This window comes from Cydia splendana, chromosome 7 (assembly GCF_910591565.1).
Source record: "Cydia splendana chromosome 7, ilCydSple1.2, whole genome shotgun sequence".
NCBI classification, from domain to species: Eukaryota; Metazoa; Arthropoda; class Insecta; order Lepidoptera; family Tortricidae; genus Cydia; species Cydia splendana.
In genome coordinates this window covers 5,383,766-5,407,431 of record NC_085966.1, presented here as the reverse complement: position 1 = coordinate 5,407,431, position 23,666 = coordinate 5,383,766, and the positions used below count along the sequence as shown (strand labels likewise).

At 36.9% G+C, this 23,666-nt stretch overlaps 4 protein-coding genes across 4 annotated transcripts in view; 1 reads left to right on the top strand and 3 right to left on the bottom strand.

Annotated features, from left to right (window-relative positions):
• The window catches only part of LOC134791983 (uncharacterized), a 320,377-nt gene extending 308,035 nt beyond the window's left edge, over window positions 1-12,342 (bottom strand). Inside the window, exon 1 of the mRNA XM_063763080.1 lies at window positions 11,939-12,342. Within this exon, the coding sequence (XP_063619150.1) occupies window positions 11,939-12,044 (106 nt within the window). The 5' untranslated portion in view covers window positions 12,045-12,342. The remainder of the gene's footprint in view (window positions 1-11,938) is intronic.
• LOC134791998 (putative malate dehydrogenase 1B) lies at window positions 11,747-14,912 on the bottom strand. The gene is made up of 5 exons (XM_063763111.1): window positions 14,716-14,912; window positions 14,068-14,633; window positions 13,364-13,832; window positions 13,094-13,214; window positions 11,747-12,819 (listed from the first exon to the last, which is right to left on the bottom strand). Exons 1-5 carry the CDS (start codon window positions 14,851-14,853, stop codon window positions 12,566-12,568), a joined length of 1,548 nt encoding a protein of 515 aa, XP_063619181.1. The 5' UTR covers window positions 14,854-14,912; the 3' UTR covers window positions 11,747-12,565.
• A 547-nt stretch (window positions 14,913-15,459) lies between these two features.
• On the top strand, window positions 15,460-16,307 carry LOC134791974 (ribonuclease P protein subunit p30). The gene has a single exon (XM_063763068.1). The coding sequence runs from the start codon at window positions 15,509-15,511 to the stop codon at window positions 16,304-16,306; it is 798 nt and encodes a 265-aa protein (XP_063619138.1). The 5' UTR covers window positions 15,460-15,508; the 3' UTR covers window position 16,307.
• A 29-nt stretch (window positions 16,308-16,336) lies between these two features.
• LOC134791973 (protein Lilipod) overlaps window positions 16,337-23,666 on the bottom strand; it is a 37,483-nt gene continuing 30,153 nt past the window's right edge. Inside the window, exons 9-10 of the mRNA XM_063763067.1 lie at window positions 22,003-22,159; window positions 16,337-16,619 (exon numbers count right to left, since the gene is read on the bottom strand). Of these exons, the coding sequence (XP_063619137.1) occupies window positions 16,490-16,619; window positions 22,003-22,159 (287 nt within the window). The 3' untranslated portion in view covers window positions 16,337-16,489. The remainder of the gene's footprint in view (window positions 16,620-22,002; window positions 22,160-23,666) is intronic.

Here is a 23,666-nt window from a genome sequence, read left to right as displayed (position 1 = left end):
ATGAAAATGAAAAAAAAAAATCAATAAATGTATATATGTATGGCTAAAAGGTTTTTTTTATTTTTAGAACGCCATATGATTTTGTCCCATGTTCTTTTACTGATATGAGTAAAAATTGTTAAATATAAAATGGTCTCGCCATCTAAACGAGCATAGGCCAAAGGTATGGCGCCGTATATTCAAGAATCAAATTTTCTTTAAAGCGCAAAAAGCCATCATCTCTTGCAAAAAATAAACGAATACGCTTAGCTCGCGCTTGATAAATAAAAAATACGATTTTTTTCATTTTTTCAAAATAGAAAACAACAATTCATACGAAATTTATGTATAAAAAAATACAAAAAGTTATGAAGCAGCATACAATTACTGGGGATGGAACCAGGGACCTCCCTATGCAAACAAAAACGCGAACGTTTGCTAAATGCGCCATGATAGTTCTTACTAAAGCTGACGAAATTTAGCTACTTATTCTCAAGTAAAAACTAAATATCTAAATACCGCCGAAACCAGCGATACAAATTTCCTGAATTTTTGGCCATTTAATCTATAAACATATATCAAAAAGAAAAAACTCTTATGATATCGATACGACTATTTGTTTAGGCGACAGGTATCACGACCCCGCCACTTTTAAAAATTTCCAAAAACCGGATTGACAAAAAATTTTTATTTAGTCATAAAATTCGGTCACAAAATTTCACGAGAATCGGTTAAGAATTGCGACCTGTAGAGGAGAACATCCGGACATACGAAAGCAAAATGCCCGAGTCAAAACGTAGACCTTCGCTTCGCTTCGGTCAATAACATGGTGCTAAGAGCTTTAAATATAGTAAATTAAAAAAAAAACAATACGAAATTTATGTGTAAAAAAATACAAAAAGATATAATATCCCATACAATTACTGGGGATCGAACCCAGACCCTCTGTGCAAACAGAAAAGCGGACGTTTACAAACTGAGCCAAATAGTTCTTAGATGGGTTGACGAAATTTAGCTACTCCTTCTCAAATTAAAATTAGTTAAAATTAAATATCTCAATACCTCCGAAACCAGCGAAATAAATTTTCTGAATTTTTGGCCATTTAATCTATAAACATATCTCAAAAAGAAAACACTCGTATGGTACCGATACCACTATTTGTTTAGGCGCGAGCTATCACGACTCCGCCATTTTTTAAAATTTCCAAAAACCGGATTGACAAAAAAATTTTATTTAGTCATAAAATTCGGTCACAAAATTTCACGAGAATCGGTTAAGAATTGCGACCTGTAGAGGAGAACATCCGGACATACGAAAGCAAAATGCCCGAGTCAAAACGTAGACCTTCGCTTCGCTTCGGTCAACTAAAAACAGAATAAAATAAAGATTTAAGTGGGGCTCCCATACAGCAAACGTGATTTATGACCAAAGTTAAGCAACGTCGGGCGTGGTCAGTACTTGGATGGGTGACCGTTTTCTTTTTGCATTTTTTCCGTTTCTTTTTGCATTCTGGTACGGAACCCTTCGTGCGCGAGTCCGACTCGCACTTGCCCGGTTTTTTTTATAAGTGTTTGAAATTACGTGTGACGGAAGTGACGGAACGAAATACAGTGCCAGAGTCACCGTTAGGTACGACGACGAGCGAAGCGAGGAGTGTTAGGTATCTTGCGTTCACAACACACCCGACTCGCTGTCAAAAAATAAATACAGTGGTCAACAACATGTATACGGAGGAAACATGCATAAGTCCAAATTGGTTACCCTTTCGTACGCTTTGGTTGTTTTATTGAACATAACCTCAAAAAATAAAAAAATATTTTCGTGGTAACTATTGATTTCCTAACTTTGGGGATGGGTTCGGGGGGGTTCCTACTCCCTCCCCCCTCCCTATAATGCGTAATTCAAATGCAACCCCATAATTTTATGTTGAAACAAGTTTTAAATAAATACCTACGTAGATGAAATAAATACAATCTTGCCTATTATCAAATCACATCATTTTTTGAGAAATTTGCGAATTAAGTTATCCAAATATCGGTTACAAATAAGAAGTCCCTATCACAGTTATAAACCCTGGCAGGGTTCAATACATAATAATATCGGTATTTAACTAAACATAAGACAAACTCTTTATTTCATTTACGCGAGCGGAGCTGCGGGCCCGTCTAGTTTCAAATATTATTTATAATTTGCTAAACGATATTCATGAACGTATGAATCGTATCGCACTTAAATCGTTTTTATCTGATGCGAAGACAGAAACCGTCATTCAGACTTTAAGAATCTCGTCTTGATTCGATATTAATTTAATTCTCGCTCGTACTTACCTGTTTTCAAAGTGAGAATTCCGCTCACGGACAGGGACAGGAACCGCGCTCAGCGCTCCGCACTTGAATATGATTCAATTATAGCCACGTAACAATGGCGTACGGGCAATTGGCTGCCGCACGCAAAGCCACGGCATGACATCCTATGGAAAATACCTAAAAGGAAACTATTCAATCATAATTTTAGCGGGTGTATCGCGAATTTATTTTGTTTACATTCATTTCCGACGTTTCGACCTGACCTGCATCGACACGTCTGATATAGTTTCGGTCGGACACTACCGAAAATGTAATCTTGTTAGTTTCGATTTGACCGAAAGGTTCTTGTTCTTTGGACGAAACTGAACCTTCGGCAACACAATTTTTAACCGAAACTTCGGTAGGACATTCGTTATTATCATTACAAGTGGTTTGGAGCAACCAAAAACTAATAATAAACTTTTTAATTTACTATCAAGAAAAGTCTTTTGAATATTAAATCTGTCTTTATTAGAGGAAGGCATGTTTATCACTTTTTAAATCAACCATTCGAGGGAATTTCTAAACTAGCAGTCCCATTTTTGGATGGCAAGGAATAGGCACCTACTCTAAATGTTTAACAGGCAAAAATAAATGTCAAATTTTCATAACACTTTTACTAGAAGTCCCTATGCCAAGATTCTAAGATTCGATTGGCTTACTCCAGCATTATTTTTCTTCGAATCCTTATAAGTGAATTAAGTTAGTCGGGTTTTCTAGATTGCTTTTATAGTAATTCTAGAAAGGCCAACGCTAGTGACCATACTGTCTTAACGACAGTTTTAGTTCGAAACTTGTTTAAGTTAACGGTCGAAAGGACAGCACAGGATAATGCCGGCGAAGTGTAGTTTAAACTTTTATTTTCAGTTTTTATCCAAGTTTGGTAATAAGACATTGAAGTGTTGAGAACTAATCAAAAGAAGAAAGTTTTTAATTAGGCTTACGTCCCTAAGTATAGCAGGCGAATGAATTAATGTGTCTTCTCGGGGCAGAGGTGTACGGTTGGAGCCGGTGAAGGTTTATTTGACGTTCATAAGCGCATTGTAATATGCCTACTTGAATAAACTATTTTTTATCTTTTAACCGTCGGTCGATATCGATTTTGACTTCAAATGTTAAAATTTTTGTTTTGCTTCAGTTTTCAATCAGTTGCGGCATTATGAACATTTTGATACCTATAAACTTGTGATAAACTCTGTGAATAAAACCTAATCAGGGTTAACTACCCTATGGTCGGCACTCCAACAATGGAGGGCGGGGCTCGTAGATTTCCAGATATACTCAGTTTTCCATTTGTCCTTTTTGCTATCGTTTTTTGGCGTTTACTAACGTTTTGTAATTTACTTACAATGAAATTTGTCTCCTAATCGAATTCGTGACTATTCACTTGCGATGCAACCTTTTGTGAGTTTGTCGAGTGTCCAGTCACCACCGGTAAAAATAGACCGAGGACACTTATTGTCTTCAAATATACGAATAGCGATTGAATCAAAAGTTTTAGTACAACTAAATAATCAATATCCTCAAAGAGACTAAGTAAAGAATAGTAAAGTGATGGTGACCTGGGGAGCATTTTTACTTATAAGTTTAGTTTAAGATTCGTTATATGTTAGTTTTAATTTTAACGTTTTGTTTTTCTTTTTCTTTTTGTTTGTTTTTATAGTAAAGTTAATGTTCATTAAACTTTATAACAACATGTTAAGTTATAGACATACATCGGGGTTTTCGGAGCGTGAATGATTTCGTGTATTTATAACTTTGTTTATTGTAAAATAATTACCAAACTATGAATTAAACGTAGGTAACAAGGTCCAAATGTGCTTAGAAATGTTAAATTAGTATATTTTTTTACAGTTTTTACCTGTTAATTGGCTAGTGTAAAACATTCCCGCTCCGATGTATGGTTATAGGACGTTTTTGAAATACTAACATTATTAACAACTTCTTCGATATCGGAACTCGTGTTTGAGGGTGTGACCACCATAAGTCGATCTATGTAGTAGTGCTTTCCATCCCGGGCAACTTTTGGCCTTTCTAAAGCAACCTGGAGTATTTCATAGCTATACGAGGAAATATCGGTGAAAGTAATAGTAGTATATTTATACGTGTACGCATATATACAAAAAATAGAAATTGTGTACATACATTCAAAACCAGAAGGTATCGCTGCATCTCATCAGCTCATCACCAAAGAAAGCTCAGATCACTATTTGGCTAGTCGCAATTTGACTCTTACAAGATTAGTCATAGAGTTCAAATTCGTCGTGAACCTTAAATGTAATTGATACCTTTTTATGCTTAGACGATGATCTGTCAAGGGCATTGTGTCCGATCCGTCACGGTGTCGGCGCGGTGCACGAATGATTCCAACGACCCGGAACTTTGAAAATATACAGACCTATGACTTCCGTTGCGGCAAAATATCCCTTTTTAATAGTAGTTTATATGACTGATACATAAATACATACATATGATATAAATTATAAAGCATTAAAACACGAGCGTAGGTTTATGAAACGAACAAAGTGTGTTACATAATAGGATCAGACGAGTCATAGAGAGCTATCAGTACTTATCTGTAACTCTCATATAAGCACTTTGAAATATATTTCAATTAGGTAGTTTGTATGAAATTAGTTAATTTGTTGTTTATAAACTAAAAAACTAAAAACTAATTACAGCACCACTTTCATGTAAAATGAGCTATCAAGATATTTCGGATACGCCACCTGACATCCGCAACAGAGCAACGATGCCGCAATGCCGGTCGTAACAGCTTGAAGACATCATAGAGCTTATAATATAAATGTAGATGCCTGGATACCTCTTAACTTGTTATAGACAAAGTAGTCAAAGTTCTGTACCACCGTTCTCTGCGCATTCATGTTTTAGTCATGTTTCGTGACGACGAGTGATGAAATAAGGAAGAGCCGTGAGATACCTACTGCGTTATCTGTGCTGTTAAATTGAAAAGGCGTTTACAAAGTAAGCTTCGTTTACATTCTTGCAGACTTCTTCATTTGGTTAGTGTTGGCGTGTAGAGAACGTACTCTTATGAACAAAAAATAATACAAAATACCTTTATTCGTTAGCATACAAGTAGGTACTAAAGAGTTATTAACATATTGCATAATATTAGATCTTGATTGCGTTTTCGCGCGTGACTCCATACTAGAAGTAGCGCTTGACATATGGAGTCGCGCGCGACCAGTCGCGCGACAACTCATGTCATGTTAAGCGGTCAGATACACGATACACCACTATCATTAAACCGACTTCTGAAAAGAGCGTTGTTAATTCGTTAGTTCCTATATTCTTGCAAGTATAGTTAACATAAGAGAGGCGTACTGGCTGCATTCGTGTTTTGGTTAGACTCAGCCGTTTGAAATACACCAATTAGATTCGACACAGTTTTTTAAATTACAAGTGTTTAAAAAATAATAGACAACGGACTCATACTCGCGACTTTATAAAATATAGGAACAGGTTTTAAGCGCAGAGTTTCGTAATTTAGTCTTCTAATTCGAGATCTACAAGGCACATAAGACTTGAGATTTTACAACTGTAATTTGTTCTCTCTCTAATAGAAGCGTTTTTCTACGGCGTATTTTAGTTATAAAATCTACGTGTACGGAGTACGGATAGATATAATGGCTACCCTCTACATATATCATGCATCTCGCAATTATATACTAGTTAAAAGTCACAACAAAAGCGCAACCATTTGGTATTCGAAATGTTCAAAAGTATAACAACACGAATCAGCGGTATAGTGTCAAGTTCCCAGCATATCATTACTAGTTCCCTTAGAAACCTTTGAATTCTCGGGGATTGGATTACGCCTGTTAGCTCGCTCAAAGGCAAGATAACGATGATTAGTGGAGCGTAAGGATGTCAGAATACTGATAAAGGTAGGTTTACTACGAACACCTAATTACCTACCATTAAAGCGAGACCGTTGCTATGAAATAATAATTTGTCCCTAAGATTATTCGTAGAATTTTACAACCAAACATAGCTTATGATAGAGCGGAAGACGTTTAAGTTTACCGCTCAGTAATTTCTAAAGCTCTGGCTTCCTAGTTTAGCGGTGCCGTCATATAGCGGCTGTCTCCATACAAAATACTACGACATCCATATTTAGCCGCATTATTTTGTATGGAGACGGCCGCTATATGACGGCACCGCTATCCTATAGGAAAACCAAGCTAACAGTGCGTCGTGAAAACCACTCAAAATCTATATAGGGAATTAATGTGAGAAAAAAACTACTGCACATATGTATATGTATTTCTTTGGGCCGTGTTTCGTCGAGTCGCTTAATTAATTCCGTAGTGTTCAATCTTTTTTTGCGTATTTGTGGTCAATTACTCACTTTATTTTGACATTATACATAGGTACAAAAGCGGAGGACTTCACAATATGCTACGGTGTCATTAACCTCAGATAGCTGAATTCTGCCAAGTTTAATATTTTTAAGTCAATCTACTTAAATCTAACTCTGCAACGACAAGTGCTCGGAAATGTCATAAAAACTTCACAAGAAATAAAAAAAAAAAATTTTTCGAAATGGAAAAATTATTTTCCCATAGAAATTGTGTGAAGCTTACGAATTTTTGCCATGTTGATATTTCGCAATTTTAGAAAATTTTCGACGGCACATCAATAAATAATTAATTATGTTCAGTCTATATTGGTTAGTTTATAATAATAAAAAAAGTACGAACGCACGTTCGATAGAGTCGGTCCCGTTAGCCGGATGCCGCTCGTTATGCAACCGCGCGGCTTTGCATCCGTCACGTAACAACTGTATATGCAGGGAACCTTTTTGAACAGTCTACAGCCTATTGTGGCCGCTGTCAGTCTTATAGAGAAATTAAGTAATAAGGGCCCTCATACGTCAACGTCGCAATATGTTTGCACCGCGAAGTCGCGCCGCGATTCACGCGCATAGTCTGGAAGGGGCTATAGATTATGTTGAGATGATAACCGATAACCAAACCAAGGGCACATGTACAACCAATTACCAAGGTATTAAATATCAACACGGACAAAGTGCACAAATAATGTACACACCACCTTAATTTAAGGGCAATGAAGTGATTTTTGGTACTTTATCTGTGTCGATAATGTCGATTATTAATGCCTTGACAATGGTAGTCATAAGAGCTGGCGCGAGATTTGTACTGAACAGTCAACATTTTCATAAAAATAAAGCTTTTTTACCTTTATGTAGAATTAGTGAACTAAAAAAAGAGTAGCAGTTAACTTTTATCTCGGTATTAAGATTAAGTATTATACCAACCTGAATAAAGCAGTGTATACTATAATCTATAAACCTACAACAAAATGTATGTAGCAAAAGCCATACTTTTTATATTTCTATGTGAAAATGACAATAAAGAAATATGGCGCGTATTCAATATTTTCCTGATAAGATTTAGAAGGCCTTCCAAAATGTAATTTTAGCAAACACGGAGTGAACTCAGATTAAAGCACTTAAACATAAAAGGTTACTCAGCTTAGGAGCGCTTAACGTTGTTCACATCTCACAATTTGTTAAAACACAGATAAATACACCTACAAGAATCTTGTTTTATACTAATGAAGAATGGACATTTCATTAACTAAGAGCTTACTGTAATGAAATTATTAAGATTCCTGCCGAGCATATAAAAAAAGTAGACCATACAAGAAAAAAGCGGATTCCCATTTGAAGCTTAACTCACCGTTTATGTCTAGACCGTGTAGCGTTAAGACCTAAGCAAAAATGGAGTAAATACTGGTTCGCGAGCATCCGGTATGCAGCACAGGTGTTGCGAGCCAAAATAGGAGAAACGAGTGCCTTATTAGCTGCTAACCTGTCCGCCAAGCTGAGCTGCGATACCGTATATGATATGCAAAAACATATCTTGTTAAACTAGAAATATATCCTCATTTAAATAAGATCCACGATAAGAATTAATCGGATACCGTTGCAGACTAGTTTGTATTATCCAACACGTTTTTATGTAGCTTTTCGAGCCTCAACATAGGTTCCCCTCTTTCACGGCCGAAAATTCGGTTACCTACTCGTATTTATCAAAATACTCGTATGCATCTCGTCGCTGAGTTGCAGGGCAAAGTGGAAGGAGAAGACTAGGACGACAGACCCCACCATCAGATGGGAATAATAAATGCCAAAAAGAGAGAGCCGTGTTGCATCTGAACTGGCGGCTAGCCTTGAACTAGACACGACGATACAATCTCATAATAAATGATAAATCCGTTCCACAGGTCAAGTATATCGATCACATCCTGTCCAGTGACAACGTGCCCTCTGATACTAACCGACACAAAGATTAATTACACCCGCATATCTCCATCCACGCCATCCATCCTGGCAACGACCTGCGTTATTCATTAGTAAAATCTCACCACGGAACACGTCCTTTCAGGCCGTGACACGTGATGTATGAGAATATGAAAATTTTATGAGGCGACCGATTCAACACACGTAGGCTCTGCGTTAAGAATACCGCCACGCAAATTGTACCTATCTACCAGGTATTATTAGGCAAGAATCGACGTCAAGTAAAACCTTTGACGAGACTGCAGTAAACTATGTTCATCGCTTGGCATCTTAAGTGTGTTAATAGTTTTAAGAGCAGAGCGGTTACGAGAAAACACAGTAATTCCATGATGAGTAGTAATTTGTTGGAGCCATCACTTACGAAGCCCTGCGAAGCTATGGCCCGGCGCGTCACGCATACTGATCAGCCGTCTGAGTCCGGGACTAAAATTGAGTCACGCAACAAATTGTTCATGGATCGACCAAAAAAACAAACTTCATAAACATTGGATACAGATTACGAACTTTGAAATCCGCGAACGCGTGACCGTGCTAGCGAAAATTTCGGGTTAAAAGCTCCCGCGACATTTTTCAAAGGTTAGCTCTCCGAGTTGAATAATGTTGCTCAATCAGTTACATAAGAACGTCGTTTGGTATGCATTAGCTGCTATCGGTTTCAAAGGCCTCTGCGTAAAAAACATTGAATGGTGGATAACTAATTCGGGGAGTGTTTTAAACCCAAAGTGGAATACCATGGTGCGAAACCAATCGGCATCAATCGGTATCCCGAATGAATTACCATCTGTGCCTTTATTCTCCAACAAATTATATTGAGCCGCGCCGCAATAGCGAAGCGATTTCCTTAACGAGACCGTAACAAATTGAAATCCGAGAACCGAAAATACTACCCAATGTAGATTAGAGAAGAAAATGAGAAACATTCCTTAGCGTAGCGAGAACTAATGTGCGCGCTAAATCGTAGAGGGCTGGACCGATAGCTGCCAGATTATCGTCTCTGGGAGCAATTTGTGGGGATTTGTGGCCGACCTCTGGCCAAATAAAGCGATCGTCCGTCATTAGGCCTCCCGCTAGACCAATTTGAGATGTCTGACGACGTCTGTTAGGCCCAGGTAAGCTTGCGCCGCCATTCCGTGAGCCGGCTAAGGCGAATTGACAAAATTAAGTTTCTTGTAAGCTCCTGTAAGGCTAGCGAAATTGGACGCGACTTTTATTATTGAGTAAGACACTATTAGTTTATTATTTACATAAACGGGACGTAATCGCGTATAATTAAGCTTTAAAATTACTTCTCCATCCTCATGGTCTCGAAGAAAGACTGGCTAGATTTGACATCAACATCTTCTAAATAATAATGTATAAAAATCGTGAAAGTTTAAACCCTTATAGGGCTGCGATTGCGAAAAAGAACAGCCTATAACATCATCTTTTTGTATTTTTTTCTTGTACAGAATTTTTAGGGCTATAGATTGGCGATGAGGCTTGATTGGCTTGAATTGAGCATTTTTTCAGTCTTGCTCATTAAAGGGTTAAAGCCACTGCTTTAACCCTTTAATGAGCAAGACTGAAAAAATGCTAAGTCAAGTTAAGTCTCTCAAATAACAGTCTTTGTTCGACTTAATTTGCATCAGCATAACGTAATAAAGAAAAGTATAAGTAAACACCGCGATAAAATTTAATAATCATCAAATTTAGTCATAACAAAAACTATTTGGTTAATTAATTGTACCTATATTCGTACTGTACTTAATATGTGTGTAGCTAATAATGTGCCATCGAGTTCAGTCAACTTGTGTTTAATAATATTTGCTAGTGTGACTTGCATTTTTACCATTTTATTATCCGAATAACTGTCGATATAAATATGGACGGTAGAGGAAGGATGACAATCTCTTATGGCAGAACTGTTGCAAAAGTGTCCATCTGTCAGCTATAAATAATAGTTTCAAATCTCTCCATAGTGCTAGAGTAGCTAAGAATGTAGGCGGGATTGACGGAGTGAAGTGTGCTGCCAATGATTTGAAATTTTTTATCAAATATTCTAGGTATTGTGGCGCCACCTATTTAAGGTTTTTTGATGGACACTTTTTGATACATGGAGATTACCTTCCTTACCTCTACCTTCCAAAAATATAACACTCTTCAAATGTCATTTGAATATTTTATAACTAACTAACTAACTTTTTGACTTTGATAGTAATAATTAATTGTACATCTATGTAAACCCTTTTAAGGTCCGGTACAGACTGACTGAAACCCGATTGCAAGTTATATGGGAATTCCCATACAAGTTGCAGTCCATTTGTATCAGCCCTTAAGATGTACTCCCCGGAGCTTCAATGACCACATTTAATATAATCTTATAAATGCAAAACACAAGCGCATCAATAGTACTGAATCACAGGTCAGGGTATAGGAGCACAAGTGTAACAAAAAAAACTGTTTGAGCAATACTTTTGTTCATCCAAATTAAACTAATAATTGACATGTCAGAGACAACATCAGAGACAAATGCCACATTGCAGGCTAGCATGCACTGGGCCCAAGACAGAGCGGCTTGGAGAGCACCGGTGAAAAGTGTCCAAATTCGTCATGTCCCTCAGCCATGAGGATACAAGGAAGAATTGACATTTAGTTGATAGCAATATGGGCTTTACAAAATGCCACTCTTTTAAGGGGTACTTGAAATAGGACAGTCAAGGTATCAATTATATTGACACGGACAAAGTCCCAAAAATATATACACACTACCTTAATGTACGGGTAAAAAGGCTGTGTATACATGTTTTTGTCACTTTATCGGTGGTGATACTTAATACCTTGACTGTATTACTGACTGTATAACTAAATACTCCGAGCACCAACCTTGCTGATTTTATTATAAAGACAATTCAATAGTTAATTTAATTGAATGAAATGAAAGTTAATAACCATTGCAATTTGAATCATTGAGTCCTTGACCCATGAATTGTTGATCTGGTACAGACATGCCTGTTTCCACAACCTGATTAGTAATAATTTTAGCTTTCCTAGCTGTTAGAATGCATACTACTACAAAATAAGGCACATGCGTTCAAGCGTACAAGTTTATTAAAACATAAACAAAACTTCCATAACATAAAAGTTTAAGTAGCTTCCACGAAATCACTTTCAATGACAGAAAAAGTATTGTGTGACTTGTGCAGTAGCGCATGCAATGTTAACGAGAGGCATGAGCGGAGCAGGCTCGGAGGTAAGCGTAGGTGGCAAGGTTCTTCCTCTCACCTCGCGGGACGGGCATCTCGGACTCCAGGGGAGTGGCGGCCACTGCTGCCACCGCCGCGGCCACCCACGCCATCCACACCACCCCCCGCATGTCCCCGAACCACATCACAACACTCCACTATCTCATTATTGGCACAACATTCACACAACTTAACCAATACGAAATCCTAACTATGCTAATAACTCCTATTGGCACGGTCATGCTTTGGGAAAATTCATGTCGCAATACCACGGCGTATCACATCATACTAAATACGATCTATCACAACATTTTAACTAACAATTTTCTCGAAAACTATACGAATGTTGTTGAAACAAAGACAGTTGCTGCACGTCATAACATCTCCCCGCACAACATGAGACCCGTCATATTCTAGCAACGTTTCGTTTTGCACTAGTGTTGTAAAGCTAGGTAGGAATGCTTCGATGCGAAACGAAGTGACCCGACTTGTTTGTGATAACGTTCAGAAACTTGAATCATCGTTTTAAATCGATTATTATGATTCATCGATAATATAAAAGCAATCGAATATAAACTGATACGATTAGTAACTAAATTGTATCTTAATTTTGAAAGAAAGAGCAAAATTGATTATATTCTGCATAAGTTTGCCAACAAAATAAAAACTATTTGTAAAATCGGGTACTTCGACTTACTTTCGGGGATAACTTAAGCCGTTTACAAATACACGGAGTATAAGATGCAACTTTTGGTAACTTTCCCTGGTGCATATTCATGCACAAACGTGCCATTTCTTCTAAATATGGTAATTTCATTTCTGGATCTCTTGGCATTAAATAATTATCTGCTGGTAACCACTTTCCATTAACGTAATGCGCCGGTTGTGAAAAAGCACCATCGAAATGTAAACCAAACGATCCTGAAAACACAATTTAGGTGGGTCTAATATGCCATTACTTCAAGTAATATGTTGTACTCGTTTCACCTTATCGTTCCTAGTATGCCGGTCATTTGTATATCTAACGCCTATGTGGGATTTGAAGATTAGAGAACTCGGAGAGACTTTATAAAACCTTATAGTCAGGGGACAACCCGTTTTAATAAATAAGTTGCAAATATACCGAAATACAGATGGACGCACTGGAAACTGGAATTCACAAATAAGGCCATACATAAGTAAGTACTGTATTTACCGTTACATTTGATACCGAGACAAATGATCTCGTCAGGTTGAGCACCAAATAGCCAAAGTTTAACCACATTAACAAGACTTATGACTTTATTAATGGGAAGTTGTGAAAAACTTGCTTGTTTCTGAAAGAAATTTAAAGCAAATTAAATAAGCAGCAATAAATATTATGAGTCTGGTAACGGGTAACCTGTTACTTTCAATGCCCGTATATTATTAACTATATCCATTGATTAAAGACAACTTGAGAACAAAGTTATATTCATACACTTACTCTTCTCTCCAGGACCTTCGTCCACAAAGTATTATCAAATATCATTAAATATTCCATTAATCGGATTTCTGGAGTAATGGAACCTATATTTAAGGTTGAATTTCTCACTCTCGTGTATCTCTGGTATGGCTCGAAGGTATTGTATTTATGTATTGTAGTTCTTATATCCACTAAATGATTAACTCCCACAAATCCCCACACGGGAGGACAGAACATGTTTCTCATAGCCACTTCAGCAATTTCTGCTGCTACTGGAGCTACCTCCAAACCCAAATCCGATGTAGCTACTACTATGTTATATTTTTCAATGTTCGCCGCTTTCATCAGAATTGTTGCATTGTAACATGCTGGGCCAAGATTAGGTAATAGGATACGTATATTTCGCTTTGCTGATGCATTTAGCATTAAAGCTATTTCTTCCATTGCATGTTTGTTTGCTTCCAACCAATCCCCAATGGCTAAATCCATGCTGAAAACACAACATAAAATAATATTAATAATAACATAACATCAACTACACGCATGAACTAGAACTCTTTGGGCTCTCTTTTAAATTTCTTATAGATATACAGATAAACCATTTATTCGTTTGCCACAATATTACTTTTACTTTTGATAAATGTGTTTGGCTGACCACAGGCTACTGCCTTCATTTCTTTATGCCTGTTCTAAGTTAATAGTTTGGCTCATTCCAAAATACTTACTGAAAAGGTACGTGATCCAATACTATCAATAGGTCACAATACGTCAGAGCAATACCAATTTTTTCAACATATTTCACTACTTTTCCAGAATAGTTAGTTTCAATGTAACTACATTCATGTTCTATCTTGTCTATCGGTGGGTTAGGACATTCACTATCATAAATAAATATTTTGGCTATAGTTTTAGTGCCAACCGATAGTTCTAATAATTGTGATATTAAGTGTTCCGTCAACTGATATCCAGCACCTGATATGCATACAACATAATCATTTTTCGGTAGACTTTCGGTTCTTATGATCTTATGTTCTGTAGATAATTTCAACTGTATCTCTTGGTTATCCTTTTTAATTTTTGTTCGATATTGATTACAGTTTTCAGTTATACCTTTAAATTTAGAATCAGCCATAAAATAATCAAATTGGTAATACGAATGGCAATAATCTAAAAATTCTGGGAGGCCGCCAATATAATAGGGTTTACTTCCTTTCATCAAGAGTTCTTTCCAAACTAAAGGAGATCCAATGTGATGCCATTTATATTTCTGATTTATCTTGATAAGCCAAGTCTGAAAAGGAATATGGTAATGTATAATAGTCTAGTTCCACTAGCTTATAACACTGAATTAATTGCTGAAATATACTAATTACTTTCCATTCCGGAATACTCTTTTCTATTCGTTCATAACAAAACTGGGGTAGATTTTGAGAGAGATGATCAACCACCAAGTTTACTTGCGCAAACTTTTCGCATTGGGATTCACCCGCAATAATTATTCGGACAACCATATTTTTTTCGTACTAAGACCGAATAATGCAATATACTAATACTAAGTAGCAAAAAAAGTACTTTGTCTTGATTTAAATAAATCTGACAAAATACAATGATTTGACGTAACAACAGGACGAGTGAAGTTGGTGTAGTCTTTAGAATAAAAAAGGTTGAATAGGTAAAATGACTAGTAGTATAAAACTAGATTAAACTTATCGATTCAATGTATCGATTGTTAGTATATGAAGAAATTCCGTACGATTACTGAACGAATATCGCAGCTGATACGGTGACACTTCGATGACATTAATAGCAACACTCCATTTGAAGCAAAATCTGGAAAATAAGCTACCGAACTAAACATTTTGTTATTGCTTTATTCGGTTTTATAATATATTAGATACATTTTTGCTTGATAAATACTGAAATATATCGAAATATACTGTATGCAATCTTGAAAGTTTTATTGAGCACTGTTAAGCCTTCACACAGTAATTAAAAATTTGCTTGAATTGGAACGTTAGTTTACTTGGTTTGGTTTATAACTTTGTACCAAAGAGTATTTAATTTTATAACCTAACGTAGTGTGGTCGTATCGTTCCTTGTTTTTATTTTCTTAATATTATATTAAATACCAATATTTTGAATAAGTACTTAATATCTTGGAAAAATATGGCATCGACAAAAAACTGGGGTTTCTGTGACCTATCTCTCAGTAGAAATTACGACGTCAACAAGTTATATTTCTTGGAGAGACTTGGCTACAACACTGTTGCCCTGAATACAAATGTTGAAGAACCCAGTGAAGAACCTAAGAAGAAAAAGAAAAAAGGTGAAGTTAGAGAATCTCAAGACTACATACCTGCTCCGGTAGAAATTCCTAAAGACTTAACAGAAAATTTAAAGCTTAATATTCTTCAACGAGTAACAATAGCGTTCTCAGAGTCTAGCATTGCCCATAAAATTAACCGCTCTGAAAATATCAAAAAGTATGATTTTGTCGCTGTAGTGCCGAAAACGTTGCAAGCCTTTCAATACGCCTGTGGCACTTTAGATATTGATATAATCAGTTTTGAATCTGAGACTAGAATACCTTTCAAAGTTAGCCGTAAGCTTTACCGACAAGCAGTAGATCGAGGGATTTTCTTTGAGCTCATGTACTCACCGGCTATCAGAGATACAACTGCGAGGAAAAACATTATAAGCACAGCACACATGTACCATGCAGTCGGCAAGTCTAAAAACATCATTGTTACCAGTGGAGCGGAGGACTCCACACAAGTCCGCGACGTGCATGACGTCATCAACTTGGGCTTTATTCTAGGGCTGAACAGCAACCAGAGTCTTGAAGTTATCAGAAGCAACACTAGAAAGCTTATTGTGAAGGCTGAGGGAAGAAAGTGTGGAAAATTGTATATGACTGTTAGAACTCTAACTGAAGATAATGAGAATAAAACACCTGCCTCCTGAACTCGGTTTTTATAAAATTATGTAGTCCAATAACCTTTTAAAAACTTATCAAAATTTATTTAATTAAAATCTTATTTTTCTACAAATACAAATAGCATCACAGTTAGGAAACATTTGTACACATTTATAATTATTATTAGAAGTCCCACTCTTGATCTAAGAATGTTGCCCGAATTTGTTCAATCATTCTGACTTGTCTGGTTCAATCTTCTCAGTTATAGTCAAATCTGCTGATGCTCGTGGATTCAATGCAGTCAACTCTATTGACGGGTCATCTTCAGGAATTGTAAATAACTCTGCTACCCATTTGAATCTGGATAATAAAAGATAAAGGTTTGAATATAGCTAATTGGGAACCTAATGAGACTGAATATCGTATAGGGGCAATACTTATCACACTGGTGCTGCTTCTAGAAACTGTATATGTGTAATACCTAACCATCTTAAAGTACAACTTGTGTTTAACCCTTTGACTGCTAGACTTCAACAAGGTTTACGATAACGCGCCGCGCACGTTAAGGGGCCCACAGATTACCAGATCGCCGGACGATATCAGCCTGTCAGTTGTTCGAAGCTGTCAAATTTTGCGTTTAACTGACAGGCTGATATCGTCCGGCAAACTGGTAATCAGTGGGACCCTTTAGGCGTGGTGTTCAAAAAGTTAAACTGCATACCAACTGCAAGATTGCACCTGACATCCAAGCATGACTTGCGTTGCCGCGCGCCTGAATACTTGAAGTAGCGCTTGACATAAATGGAGTTGCTCGTGACAACGCAAGTCAAGCTAGGGGGTCTGGGATGCAGTCTATAAAGAAATAAGCAAATGATTTTTTAATTGTGTTATTTTTGTGATAATACAATTGTATTTAGTTGTATCATGTTGTATGGGTGAAGCAAAGTGAATGAGTGCTTGTTACTAGTAATTGTGTTGGTTGGGTAAAATAAAAACATATCTTAATTTTAATTAATGTATTATTTTCAAATGCAATCTCAACGATTGGTACAGGTAATACAAAATGTATAAAATATGCACACATTAGAATTTTAAAAATAATATTCACAACACAATTTTCACACAAAACTTACATAGTTAGGGAGGCGAATAGGGGAATTTTCGGCAATACTCGAGCGTGGCAGTTTAAGATATGAGAGATACCTTAGACCTAATAGAACAACCTTGTAAAGTATTTAGCTCTATATGTAGTGACGCGCGCCCAGGATAGAGGATCAGATTAGTAAAAAAAAATGGATAGAGTGAAATACTCGAGCGCCTCAGATTAAGATATTGGGGGTTGATTTTAGTGTTTAAAGACTAAATTTAACTAATCTGACGATAAGTCCTTGACGCCGCCGAGTTATAGGGTCGCGAACTTGTAAAAAAAAAACGTTAATCCGGCATTCTCGAGCGCGATTTTTTTATTTTTTATTTTGAAGAATATAATCTAAAACTTACTAAAAATACAAAATCTGCCGGTTTCCGCATGACCGGAAGTGTGGAGGAGCCATTTCGTCTTCCTAGGAACGCGGTGCGGCATATAAGTCGCGAACGATACATTTTACAAAAAAAAGTTTAAATAAACAAAAAAGGTAATTTTATTTTACACAAAAAAGGTCTCTTTACATTTTTGTCCAAAGTTAAAACTTTTTGACTTGAAGCATCATAAAATTCGGTCAGATTAAGAGAACCCACCAACATTTTTGTCAGATTAAAAAAATATGCTTTCAGGATACCGAGATAAACCTCCCCTATGAAAATCTGACGCGCTCGAGTATTTCAAAAAAACTTCTTTTTTTTGCATTTTCAAAAATTCATCGTAACTTATCGTCACGCCGAAATCGTCAGTTTTTTTAAAGGAAGCTTCCTTGGGGCCTACTTAACACCCCTTCCGAAAATGTGACGCGCTCGAGTAAATTTTTTTTTTTTGCATTTTTGACTACTTTATATGCCTACCCCCACCACGCAAACCGGCAGATTAGTATACCGTTGTTATCAGAGGCACTCGGGGCATACGTAGTATGAATATCTGACGCGCTCGAGAATGCCCAAGTAACTGTTTTTTTTAACATTTTTGAAAAACCGTACACGCCAAACCCACCGCTAAAATGGTTTTTGCCATACGAGCTTTTCTTTTCGAAATTATTTTATCTTTCGATTTTGATAGGTCTCGACGGCGCCGTTGAATTACGCCATTTAGCTACCTCGCCTCCCTAACTATAAGCAACATCCTAGTGACTGCTATATTTAAGAATATAATAACTTGTTTTGAATGCTTACATTACTTTCAAGAAGTAATTAGTTAGTAGCACCACTGGCTTTATTTGCAGACTACACTGTAACTTCTAACATTAGAATAGATATTTTTACAACATTCCTTTATATAATTCATAGTTGCTTAAAATATTTCATTGTGATATAGTCGTAGATATATTTTATTAATTACATGATGATATTATTGCTGAGTTATAAATTACATTATCATCAGTACAATGCCTAGAGATTTACAGCTACAATGTCTTATGTTACGTGAATACATGTGTTAGTAATGACAGCAATGAAAAGCTTGTTAATCCACAAAAAAACGTCAAGTCCGGCTACAAGAGAGTCAAGAGACCCTCCCACTCTGAAAGGAGATTCAACTTGACTAGAAAACAAATTAGCCTCCAAATAGCTTTTATGTTTGAGCAAACTGAGAACAGTCTTATAAATGTCTTTTTTGTTTCATATTTGCCAGATGTCGCTTAATGCAAGCACTTATTAATTCTACAAGTACATTTGTGGCATTCGTTTGTGTCAAATATACTACATATTTTAATTTATCCATAATTAAAATACCACGAAAGATAATGTCATGGCAGAAATTAGTAACTCATGTTCATAATACAATTAAAACTAAATGTCATTACAGCAAACAATCTGCACAATGTTGAATACATTTAGACATACTAATAACAAAATAAATAATCTCCACAAAATTAATCACACCTATTTAACAAAATTCAGTCTCATTGGTCATAAAAACAATTTATTACCTAATGTGTCTTTCCTCAAAAACTTAATATTTAATAAAATACATGTGAGTTAATAAAATAAATTAGTAATCGTGGAATAGGGATCAAATTTAAGAGATACCCCACACTAGCATCTACCAAGCGTCAGCGTCTAGTCAACTCTATGTCTCCTGCTCGACGCCGCCTTGGCGCAACTGCGCAGTGACGCCATTTTTTATAGCGTTGACTAGACGACGACGCTCAAAAAAGTGTGGGGTGGCCCTAAAAATTAAATGCGTGGGTCTAAACATTACAGCATCTATATTAAATACTATGTAGCAACCGATTGGTTTCACTAATTATATTGATAATATTTTTCGCACATATCAAATGCATTCGTTTTCGTATAATTTGAACAATTATTACGCAAAGACGAGTAAATAATAAAGATTTTAATACCCATACAATGTTAGGTACATTCCACCAATATCTCACGACTCAGTCCCATGTATTTTTTATGGCGCTGGGACCTCACTTTATTTAAAACATCATTTAGTTACGCAACTTTGTATTGACATAAATATTTATTATTATTTACTTCCCTCTTTTTATATATTTCGAAGCTGTCCCGCTGGGACCTCACTTTATTTAAAACATCATTTAGTTACGCAACTTTGTATTGACATAAATATTTATTATTATTTTCTTCCCTCTTTTTATATATTTCGAAGCTGCCCAAAGTGTAAGAAAGAAAGATCAGGCGGGGTAAGATTAAGATAAGATACATTCTTATAACCAACTGTTTCCTACATAATGGCCACCACACACTAGCGTCAAGTGTCGGCGTCTAGTCAACTCTAAAGCCCTTGCTACACGGTCGCCGACAAGCCCCCAGACCGCGTGGCCTTGGTCCGTTCCGGACCGTGTAGACAGTTGTTTCCAACAAAATTTGACCAAGGACAGACCAAGGTCAGACGGTTAGAAGGCTTGTCGGCGACCGTGTAGCAAGGGCTTATGGCTGCTGCTCAACGCAACGTTGACGCGCAGCGACGCCATTTTCCTTATTAGCAGTATTAGCACTGACTAGACGCCGACGCTCAAAAGACGCTAGTGTGGGGTGGCCCTAACACTCGCACGTTAGGCCATTCAGTCTCATACAATCTACTCAGTTCGATTCATTGTTCTTAGTTTACTGATACGTTTCACATCTACCACCTACCATCACACTACGTAATATCACGAGTTGAAACCAGTCCTTTACATTACAATATGCCTCAACTTTTGGCTTGCGCGAACGAGCCTTTAAGGCTTAAACCGTTAAAGCTAATTTCTTGTAACCTGAGCCTTGACGGTTTGAGCCATTAAGGTCAACCCTAACTCAAAACACTACCGCTTCTTAGCAGTCTATCATTACAATGATAGTTAGAGAACTGACGCATCTATGATTGATTTATATAAAAAGTACCTAGTGACATCTTAATTACATAATAATATTATGTTAGTATGAAGTTCTGTAATAGTTTTGGAATAGCGGCAAGTGGCTAGAGATAGACCAAGAAAAGTCTGCAGCGATTTTGATAGCCCACTCAGTGCAAGTGTTATTTTAAACGTCAAACTTCTATGAAATTATGCCGTATAAATAACGCACCGCGTGGGCTATCAAAATCGCTGCAAACTTTTCTTGGTCTGACTCTAGCAAATGCGCCTACCTGATTTACCTGGCCGCTCGCTTCTCAAAATTTCATTCGTGAACATAAAAGCCGTACCTATAGTCAGCATTATTGTGACGGTAAAAGTGGCCAAATATATCGTAACACAGGATGTGTCCCGGTATAATTGGCCACATTGGTCTTCCCTATCTATTTGATGCCGATTGACCCGCCATTTCCTATCTCTATCGCACGCACGTGATTAACCGACCGTTAGCGAAGGTCTCCGTTTTAGCTTGGGCAACAATGCTTTTGTATGTCCCAATTTTTCAATCCATTCTCGTAAAACTTTGTAAGCAGGTGCGATGATTAAATAGAGTTAGACTAAGAAAAGTCTGCAGCGATGTTGATACCCCACGTAGTGCAAGTGTTATTTTAAACGTCAAACTTCTATGAAATTATGACGTATAAATAACACTTGCACCGCGTGGGCTATCAAAATCGCTGCAAACTTTTTTAGGTCTGACTCTAGACTTCTTTAGACGATTCAGTTTTTGGATTCTTTTCCAAATGGCGGAGCCATACATTCTTCAGTTCTAAGTTACGCTCGCGAGGTCTACAGCTCACAGAGCCACTAGTTATACTTATTGCCGTCTCGCTCCCAAAGTGGCATTGACCGCCGGCATCGACGGCAATATATAATCTGTCAAGCCATTTCCGTCAGTAGAAAAGAGCGGAAAATTCAAAAAATGTAAGCGCGAATGGTTATTGTTTATCGGCCCATAGAAAAGTTGAGTTTCGCGCCTTTTCTACTGACAAAGTTGTTTGACCGGCTATCTTCTTCGTCGCGTTATCCCGGTATTTTGTCACGGCTAATGGGAGCCTGGGGTCCGCTTGACAACTTTTTCGACCGGCTATAGTAAAAAAAAATTAAGCGCGTACGATAAAGATTAGAAATGGCGGATGAATAGCGTCAACCGTTTGAGATGCCACTAGCCACTAAGTCAGTTGTTGAGAAAAGACACGCAATGCGCGACCGTATTGACGTTCTCCACCAACCTGTTGTACAGCTCTCTCCTCACGGAGGCCGTGAACTTGGAGACGAGGCAGAGAGTCGCGATGCCCGCGAATATGGCGTTGTAGAGCAACACCAGTTTGAAGTTGCCCAGCCATTCGATGCGGCCGAACTCGCCGAGAAGGTCGAAGTTTGTTATACCTGGAAATTAACGTGCACATGAAGACTTGGTGAATTTAGGTACAGCCGCTCCTTATAAGATTACTCTGAAGAAACCGATATTTATATCTAACTAAACTGAAAATCGTAGTTGAAGACCAAAAAAAATAAGACAATATTGCCACTTTATACTAGCGCGTCTTGTATTTATGTAAAAAGTAAATAAAAGTACTTTTTTAAATCGTAGGATAAAATTAGCAATAAATAAATTATCTTAGTGTATTTATTTATAAAAAAGGAATTTACTATTTTACAAACAATTTATTGCAGTGGCAACATTGTCTTACTTTTTTGATCTTGAACTAAAGTCCATTTCAATAGAACTTGGGAACTATGTAAACAAACCGCCATATTGAAATTGTCTCTGAATGATGAATTTACTAGTGATGGGCAAGAGTCTCACTTAGTCCTTTACTTAAGGCCGTAACACACTATCGCACTGCATCACGACCTTGGTGCGTCGCACCCATAACTCGTTTTTTTTGCATTAGAAAGAACTTGAAAGAAGGTAAGCCATCTTGACATGTCTTTTAATTACGCTTATTAAAAATCAGTAACTATTACTTATGAAAGCAGAAGAATATAAATGATCGTATTGGATTCATTATTGTTACATATTTGCCGTAACTTATTTTTAAAATGTGTTTTTCAATCAAAAACAAAGACATAAAGATTGTTTACCTTATTTTTAATGCTAAAATAAAACGAACTATACAGGGTGGAAAGATAAGTCGGGCCCTGGAGGGAAACTATCTTAAATCCTTAAGCTGGCTCATTTTACATAAAGGAGACCATCCTTTATTTTTTTAAAGAAACAAAACTGCATTCAAAGTATGACTATACTGTGAGTCGGGTAGTGTGTAGCGGCTTTACGAGTATATCACCAACTTTAGTCACAACACTACCCATCATAGACAATTGTAGAATGTAAAAGAAACAAAAACGTCATTACATCAGGGCCTAATAACCTAACTTATGAAACCATTTTAAACTTTTATTGAAAAATCCAAGATACAGTTATATATTGTTGTATTTTACGGTAACGACCGCTTTAATAGTGTATAGTGTATGTGTTTCAATGGTGTTTGATGAGATGATGTGAAAATTCAAGGAGAAACAGTGACATAACAAAGTTACGTCCTTTGTTTACATAGTTTGCAAGTTCTATTGAAATGGACTTTACGATTAAGTTTAGCGACCCGAGCGGACGGGTTAACACATTATAAACCTAAACCTTCCTCAAGAATCACTCTATTGATAGGTAAAAACCGTATAAAAATCCGTTCAGTAGTTTTTGAGTTTATCGCGAACATACAAACACACAGACGCGGCGGAGGACTTTGTTTTATAAGGTCCAGTACCTGCCATTGTAATTTTAACTCTATTCTTCAAGTGGTAAAGTTGTTATCTGTATGGAATCTTTTGTTATTAGGGGCTATTCATAAATTACGTCATTTCAAATTAGGGGGGGGGGGGGTCTCGACATCGG

Excerpts from the sequence above, each read along its gene's own strand:
- LOC134791974 (XM_063763068.1), top strand. The coding sequence starts at position 15,509 with ATGGCATCGACAAAAAACTGGGGTTTCTGTGACCTATCTCTCAGTAGA.
- LOC134791998 (XM_063763111.1), bottom strand. The coding sequence starts at position 14,853 with ATGGTTGTCCGAATAATTATTGCGGGTGAATCCCAATGCGAAAAGTTT. Across the intron at positions 14,634-14,715 it reads AGAGTATTCCGGAATGGAAA|ACTTGGCTTATCAAGATAAA; the intron begins GTAATTAGTATA and ends ATTCCTTTTCAG. Across the intron at positions 12,820-13,093 it reads TCTCGGTATCAAATGTAACG|GATCGTTTGGTTTACATTTC; the intron begins GTAAATACAGTA and ends TTGTGTTTTCAG.